The following is an 8,608-nucleotide window of genomic DNA, read 5'->3' on the forward strand; positions in this document are numbered from 1 at the left end:
TTTTTTTTTTTTTTAATGCATTAAAAACTACTCTCTGCATGATTACAACAGACTTCAAGTATAGATTTCACTGTAAGTAGACTACCCTGTGTTGCTTACCAACAAGTTTAGGCAGGTGCCGGCACAAAACTGCCTCCACATCAGTTTGCTGGTTTTCTTGTCCAGCAAGTGTGGTTGTCCACACCCTATTTTGCATGTTCACACCCTGGTTTGCTTGCCACACTCGCTAGTTTTCTTGTCCACACTCGCTGGTTTGCATGTCCACACCCTGGTTTGCGTGTTCACACCCTGGTTTGCATGTCCACACTCACTGATTGTCTTGTCCACACTTGCTGGTTTTCTTGTCCACACTTGCTGGTTTGCATGTCCACACCCTGGTTTGCATGTTTACACCTTGGTTTGCGTGTTCACACCCTGGTTTGCATGTCCACACTCACTGGTTTTCTTGTCCACACTTGCTGGTTTTCTTGTCCACACTTGCTGATTTGCATAGCCAGCAGTTCCCAGCCCTCTCAGGTCCATTTGTGATCTTGGAATGGGTTTCACGGAAAACACAACCTCCTTATACACGCAATTTCAAACCGTCAATTTAATACCTCACTGTAATATAAAGGAGAAATACCAGGACGATACTTTAAAACAAAACATCCATTTCAATACGTAAATGCTCAGGTCCCCCTACAAGAGAAGACGTGTTGAAGCTGGCCGGCCCCACACCTTGTGAGGAGTGGTTGAGAATCTTGTAGCTGCAGATGTAGACTGACGGGGGTGTCGTGTTATTGACTTGGACACTTGAGGTCTTACCATCAACAAAATGGTCCTCAGGTGGAGCATAACTCTTAATCAAGCTTTTATCAAAGAAAGAACAATCCTCCCTCAATTTACATGGAAGTGGCATTTCTGAAAAATTCAGCATATATTAAATCCATGCAAAAATTACTTTGTTTCATACATAAAATTAGTTTCTAGGCTCTGATTATTATAAGTATGTTTTTCAGTTACAAGTCCAAGGAGACATGCAGAAGTTGTGAGGAGAACGGGATGATTTTGATGGGAGTGGGGGTTGCCGTCTGCACATGCCTCTGCCCACTGGGTGCAGCCCCCAATCATTGAAAAACCCACAAACGCCCCCACAGCTTATAGTCCTCCCTCCTGTCCCCAGCCTTACCCCGCCCCCTGGATTTCCAGGTGCTTTCTTGAAACCTTGGAGCATCTACATTGACTTGCATTGTTAAGAGAATGGTTCTAGGCTGGGCGCGGTGGCTCACGCCTGTAATCCCAGCACTTTGGGAGGCCGAGGACGGCGGACCACGTAAGGTCGGGAGTTCGAGACCAGCCTGGCCAACATGGTGAAACCCTGTCTCTACTGAAAATATGATAGCCAGGCGTGGCGGCAGGTGCCTGTGATCCCAGCTACTCAGGAGGCTGAGGCAGGAGAATTGCTTGAACCTGGGAGGCAGATGTTGCAGTGAGCAGAGATCACGCTATTTCACTCCAGCCTGGACAACAAAGGGCAAAACTCTGTCTCAAAAAAACAAAACAAACAACAAAAAAATGGAGAATGGTTCTGATAGAGAACCATGTAAACATTTAGGAGCTGTAAATGATTTTTGGTTTTTTTTTTGAGACGGACTCTCGCTCTGTCGCCCAGGCTGGAGCGCAGTGGTGTGATCTCGGCTCACTGCAACTCTGCCTCCCGGGTTCAAGCGATTCTCCTGCCTCAGCCTCCTGAGTAGCTGGGATTACTGGCGCCCGCCACCATGCCCAGCTAATTTTTCATATTTTTAGTAGGGAACAGGGTTTCACCGTGTTACCCAGGATAGTCTCGATCTCCTGACCTCCTGATCTGCCTGCCTCGGCCTCCCAAAGTGCTGGGATTACAGGTGTGAGCCACCGCACCTGGCTGTAAATGTTTTAACAGTGAAAGTAATGGAAATAATGTTGTGGAATGAAATCAGTGGATCTGGTAAATTCAAGCCAGAGCCCACATGCCCCCCAGGGCTGTGCCGCAGTAGAGGCGGGTGGCGGGTGGGGGCACGGGTGCTGCCCCAGTCTACCTCCTGGGTTGCGGCTGCTAGGCGGCGGCTGCCGGGTGACCGTGTGCCATCTGTGTTCCAGTGTTTGTGGGCTACCTGTGCATCGTGCTGCTCATGCTGCTGCTGCTCATCTTCTGGATCGCACCGGCCCACGGGCCCACCAACATCATGGTCTACATCAGCATCTGCTCCTTGCTGGGCAGTTTCACCGTGCCTTCCACCAAGGGCATCGGGCTGGCGGCCCAAGACATCTTGCATAACAACCCATCCAGCCAGAGAGCCCTGTGCCTGTGCCTGGTGCTCCTGGCCGTGCTCGGCTGCAGCATCATCGTCCAGTTCAGGTACATCAACAAGGCGCTGGAGTGCTTCGACTCCTCGGTGTTCGGGGCCATCTACTACGTGGTGTTCACCACGCTGGTCCTGCTGGCCTCGGCCATCCTCTTCCGGGAGTGGAGCAACGTGGGCCTGGTGGACTTCTTGGGGATGGCCTGTGGATTCACGACCGTCTCCGTGGGGATTGTCCTTATACAGGTGTTCAAAGAGTTCAATTTCAACCTTGGGGAGATGAACAAATCTAACATGAAAACAGACTAGATTGCAGCAGGGGCTTGGATGCTTCAAGGAACAGGCATTGGAGGTGGTTTCTGGCCCTGATTGGATGTGAAGTAGAAGAGGTCCTCGATCATGGTGTTAGAGTTGACTGGACAGTAACAGGTGGTCTGGTGGACAGCGGGGAGCATGGCTCAGCACCAGAGCAGAGGCCCAGCCAGCCCTCTGCAGCCCAAAGGTGCCCAGCAGTTGCCTGGCACCATCTCTCTCTGATGAGACGAATCTCATTGTCATTTCCATTAACCTGGAAGCTTTCATGAATATTCTCTTCTTTTAAAACATTTTAACATTATTTAAACAGAAAAAGATGGGCTCTTTCTGGTTAGTTGTTACAGGATAGCAGAGATATTTTTACTTAGACTACTTTGGAAATGAGAGATTGTTGTCTTGAACTCTGGCACTGTACAGTGAATGTGTCTGTAGTTGTATTGGTTTGCATTAAGCATGTATAACATTCAAGTATGTCATCTAAATAAGAGGCATATACATTGAATTGTTTTTAATCCTCTGACCAGTTGACTCTTCGACCCCCACCCCCACCCAAGACATTTTAATAGTAAATAGAGAGAGAGAGAAGAGTTAATGAACATGATGGAGTGTTCCACTGGCAGGATGACTTTTCAATAGCTCAAATCAATTTCAGTGCCTTTATCACTTGAATTATTAACTTAATTTAACTATTACTGTGTATATGTTCTTAGATTAGAATAATGTAACTTCCTTGAGTATGCTTTAATATTTCAATATTCAAGTTATAAATGTATAAGGCAGTTAGAAATAATACAGTCACGTGTCACTTAATGACAGGGCAACGTTCTGAGAAATGCATTGTAAGGTGACTTTATTGTGTGAATATGGAGTGCGCACTCACACAAACCTAGATGGGCCACCTATTACCCACCCAGGCCAGTGGCACAGCCTGTTGCTCCTGGGCTACACACCTGTACAGCATGTGACTGCACTGAATACTGCAGGCAGTTGTAACACAGTGGTGAGTATTTGTGTTTCCAAACATACGAAGGGTACAGTGAAACTGTGGTATTATAATCCTATGGGACCACCGACGTGTACGTGGTGTGTCTTTGACAGAAACATGGCTACGTGGCGCATGACTGTATATTCATTGGAAGATAGTCAAGACTAAAGACGCATTAGAGCAAATGGACCCACTTAACATGTGATTATTGTCCAATTAAAGACAGTTGATTTAAGTAGCATGAGGTATTATTTGTATTCAATCTATGTACCTGGGATCCAGTATCAAATAGATCCACATTCTTTATCAGCAAGCATTTATGGCCATTCAGAAGAAATAAATTAGGTAACTTGATAATAAGGCTAAGTGGGAGAAAACCTGTTCAACAGCTCATAAATCAAGTACCCTGTCACACAGGGACAGGTTAAAGGACACAATTGAGGTTAGGCTAGTTTCTACAGACTGCAACACACAGTTTTCAAAAGAATTTCTAACAAAAAGCCAATGGATGTAGCCGTCTCCTTGTTGTTTGCAATGGCAGAGCATCCTGGAGTTCCTTATCTAACCTTTCATTTTATGTCTTAATTGCAAAAGAGCCATTAATTATGCCAGTATTTGAATCAAAGAGGTCATTCTCTGTAATGTTCCCATCCATGTGTTCCAAATAGGAGCAAAGCATGAAGTGATGCAAATATTTCACCATGGTATCATGTACTTCGTGGCCAGTGTTTTATCTCAGTAGGGGACTATGCCAAGTTGAAAGATGGGGTTGGGGCCGGGCGCGGTGGCTCAAGCCTGTAATCCCAGCACTTTGGGAGGCCAAGACGGGCGGATCACGAGGTCAGGAGATCGAGACCATCCTGGCTAACATGGTGAAACTCCGTCTCTACTAAAAATAATACAAAAAACTAGCCGGGCGAGGTGGCGGCGCCTGTAGTCCCAGCTACTCGGGAGGCTGAGGCAGGAGAATGGCGGGAACCCGGGAGGCGGAGCTTGCAGTGAGCTGAGATCTGGCCACTGCACTCCAGCCTGGGTAACAGAGCGAAACTCTGTCTCAAAAAAAAAAAAAAAAGAAAGATGGGGTTGGGTCAAGTGGATTAGGTGAAGTAGAACATAACATTTAATAATACCCAATTAAAGTTCCTCAGTAAGGAAAAAATGTGTTTTTGTAGGCAAAAAGAACATTTCTGAAGTCTCAAGGAATAGCTTCCTAAAGTGTTGAGTGAAGAGGCTAAATAAAATGAGACTGGTTTAATATATAGAGAAAAATCCTTTATGAATTAAACATGTGCGTGATGACCATGGGTTGTCAGTGATTTGTGAACTAAGAGCAGCAACAAAATTATTTTTAAAAATTGTAAATCCTCTCTTAATGGATGGTTAGCAAATGCTCAAAGTCCATTAGCAGGTTTTGTTTTTTATCATCAGTACTTTTAGGAACTTTCTGAAAATGTAATGTAGCAGTATCAATATACTTTTAGGCTTAAAAAATAGTTTCCTGGGTAAGGAGTGTGAGATATTCAAAGAATACATGTGGCTAACAAGTTCACATGTCACATGAAAATTATCATGTTTGTGTCGCTACAGCTTTCGTGTGAAATTTAGTTTAAATGCAGCTGTTGGTGTACCTTAGTATAATTTTAATCCACAGTTACACCATTGATACTGAGAGGTGATACCCGATGATCTGCTCTATAACTTTCTTAGAGTGAAACAAAATCTCAAAGTATTAATAGCTCTTTTCCCCTTGAAGGTGACTGATCCTGGGACAGTTAGAATCTTTCAGGTTTACCTCTGTTCAGCAGATACTTCACTAGGATACACAGCTTTTCTTCCACTGAAACAAAGTTCATATCATCCATTGTTTTTCAAGCACGTGACACTGGCCTCAAAGTAAATGACATGACCAGTGGTTGAACAGTCTAATTTTCAAATTTAATATAGAGCATATAACTTCTGATTTAATAGTATATTTTAAAAATTTATGTTTTCATCATTCATTTGGAAATGAAAAAAAAAAAAAAAAGCCCCAAAGTGAGAACTTTGGGGGAGGGCCTAGAACATGGATCGGTCTCTTAGTGGTCTTTCCAAAAGCAAATGTACTTGAAATATTTTCATTATTATACTATTCTTTGAAAAAAAAAAAGATGCTTACTGTATACTTGTTTTCAGGCGTCCTCTAAAATCAAAGGTTTTGATCACAATATGCAGATTTCCTCTTGATAGATACTTAAATAGACCATTTCTCTCCTCTTCTTGGGCAATGCCTTGTTTTCTCCTCTGAATATTTGCATTGAAGAGATTGCTTCCTGTTCTGCTCATTGATCAAAGGTAGGGCCATTTAAGGATTCTAACCCTAACCCAGCACCACGGAGCCCCCCCCCGCCCCAGCATCTTCCCGGCTGGCAGGAGGATGCCATCTCTGTGGAGAAGGGGCTGGGGCGGGCAGTCCTTCCCCTGCCACGTGGAGCAAGGCCCTGCCCATGCTGGGGACTCTGGGGAGGAAGCCAGTGTTCTGTGGCCTTGCTCAGCCCTCATTGCAGTGTTTCCTGTCAGAATGTTAGTGGAATCTACTTTGCAGCTCTTTGTTCAGCAATAAGGAAAACTCTTTCAATTCCTGCTCTTCAAGCCAATTTGCTCCACCCAGTTGTCCTTCCAGAAGTTCATCACAGCAGGAATATGTTGGTGTTTGCTCTTCTTTGGGCTTCACATCTGTTTTCTGATGGAAGTGAGCAACGTTCACTTGTGCAGTCGTCTTGCGTTCCTTCTTCCTAGACGACTCAGCTCTTTATAAATGTTGTGCTCAACTTCCAGGGGCCAGTTCTAGACTTTGGAGATGCAGTGTCTCCCAGGTGTGCACGGACACCTGGGCCATGGAAACAGGTGTGATGGGCACAGGCTGCTGCCCTCTGTCTGCTGGGGAGATTGTCCTCTTTTTCAGCTGCTCCACTAACCCAGAAGGGGGAGAGCGTGTTCCCGTGGTTCCCAGGGCCCCTCCCGTCGCAGCGCTCTGAGGCCTGCTGGATCCTGACTTAGGCTTCCTGCCACCAAGCAGGAAACTAGAAAGAGAACATTTCAGTGTCAGGTCTGTTCCCGACGGCATGGATTAGCTTCCGTGCTCTGCAGTTGTCCTTTTCATGGTGTTGGACACCAAGGAGGTTGTTCGCCCATCAGGCAGGATTGGATGGAGTCTTGGTGTTTTGCCTACTCAGGGACCAAAAATGTGTCATTGACTCCTTAACAGTGACCTTCCTCCCAAGGACATATCCGTGTTCATTTTTCATCAGTTTTACTCATATTCATAGGTAGATTCTGTTAATGTGAGTTGGGAAGAAAAGACCAATTTGCACACCAGTCACACACAAGACAGTTTTTCATATAAAATACCTCAATTTTTTGTATTCCTCGTTTCCACCTCACAGTTGTACTGGTGATGAATTTTAAGGGTCTGTCCTTTAGCTTATAGGTGATGTTTCACATCTGGCCAGATTCTTATACCTCCATTGTATACTTGAAAAGGTTCAGAATTACAGGAACAGCAATGAGAATTTGGCCCACTATCACTACTCGTTTGTTTTCATACACATTCCTCACATGCAAGAAAATAATTATATTTTAAGAAAATGTAACTTCGTTACATTAAAATATGTCGTCTAGTAAAAAGTTGATATTCAGTAGAACAAGGATCATGTAAATAAACATCTATTTCACATGTACCCAAAGCGTTTAAAAAGCAGAGTCTAGGGCCCAGAGCATGAGCCAGGGAGGAGGATGTTTTTCTTCTTTTCTGTATTTTTCCCTAAATTATGCAAACATAGGTGAGTCTCTTAACCTTTCTGTGCCTCAGTTTTTCTACCTCTAAAGGGGTGGGATGGTTCTCCAAATTGTTTCTAAAACGCCGGCACTTTCAGCAGCGTTCTGGTGGCCTGAGCTGAGAGCACCGTGTTCAGAAGTGCCCGGGAGTGGCACAGTGGAATCCGCTTTCCCGGACCATGGAGTCCGCTCAGGACCGTGCTGTAGAACACACAGCCTCACGTGCTGAGAAAGCAAAGAAAGTGCTGGGTGTAAAGTTTGCATGATTCCATGAAGCTTTAGTTTTCCTTTTTTTGTTTTAAAAGAAAGGGTTTTATATGTTCTATTGTAAAATATGGAAATTAAACAGGGACTTAAGAAAGCCGCACAGAAAGATCACCTTCCGATGGTGTGATGGGCTCCTGACATTTGGCCGCGGTCTGTATTCCGAAAAAGATTTAATGGCCTGTGAAACACGTGGATTCTGTTACACTGGATTTGGAATAAATGATGCTGAACTTCCTGCTTCCAAGCAGCTCAACCCTGATGCTGAACTGACACCAGGCGAATGTCAGGGCTCCCAAACCACTAGTGCCGAAGGGTCAGGTTGAAAAGTTCAGAATATTTATTTGTCAGAGTATAATAATTGCGCCCCACCTTAGTATTTTTGCACTACAAAAATTTAGATACTGTTTTTCAGTGGCTTGAGTGTTTTGCCTTTTCAAAGGATAACTGATTTTCTTGAAAAATGGAATATAATCATGAAAGAGAGGAAGATGATTTAAAAAAAAGTCAAATGTTGATTGGTTGTGTAAAAGTTTTGTCATGTAAATGTATTGGGGAGCTTCCAATTAGCACACATAGACACATGTGTCCGTGGCTAAGACCTGCTTATATTTTGCTTTATAGATGTAGTCATAGCATGTTGTTAATTGCCTCATGTAAATAAAAAGGCTATTAAGTTTTCCAGTAATATTTATTAATCTGTATGTGTTTTAAAATAAAATAACTTATTTCTAGCTGAATATTTTGTTGATTTTTTTTTCCCTTTACTTGAAATTCTCATGTAGTCTCAGGTTCCAGGTCATCCCAGTTCCTCACATTTTTCCTATTGTCTTTTTAGAAATGAGTAGCCTAGGGTGGATGCAGTGGCTCATGACTGTAATCCCAGCACTTTGAGGGACCGAGGTGGGTG

At 44.1% G+C, this 8,608-nt stretch overlaps 1 protein-coding gene across 1 annotated transcript in view; it reads left to right on the plus strand.

The window, feature by feature from the left end:
* NIPA1 (non imprinted in Prader-Willi/Angelman syndrome 1) overlaps window positions 1-3,862 on the plus strand; it is a 66,877-nt gene extending 63,015 nt beyond the window's left edge. Inside the window, exon 5 of the mRNA XM_011942890.1 lies at window positions 2,119-3,862. Within this exon, the coding sequence (XP_011798280.1) occupies window positions 2,119-2,630 (512 nt within the window). The 3' untranslated portion in view covers window positions 2,631-3,862. The remainder of the gene's footprint in view (window positions 1-2,118) is intronic.
* Window positions 3,863-8,608: the final 4,746 nt, after the last annotated feature.

Source organism: Colobus angolensis, unplaced genomic scaffold (genome assembly GCF_000951035.1).
Source record: "Colobus angolensis palliatus isolate OR3802 unplaced genomic scaffold, Cang.pa_1.0 Scaffold211, whole genome shotgun sequence".
NCBI classification, from domain to species: domain Eukaryota; kingdom Metazoa; phylum Chordata; class Mammalia; order Primates; family Cercopithecidae; genus Colobus; species Colobus angolensis.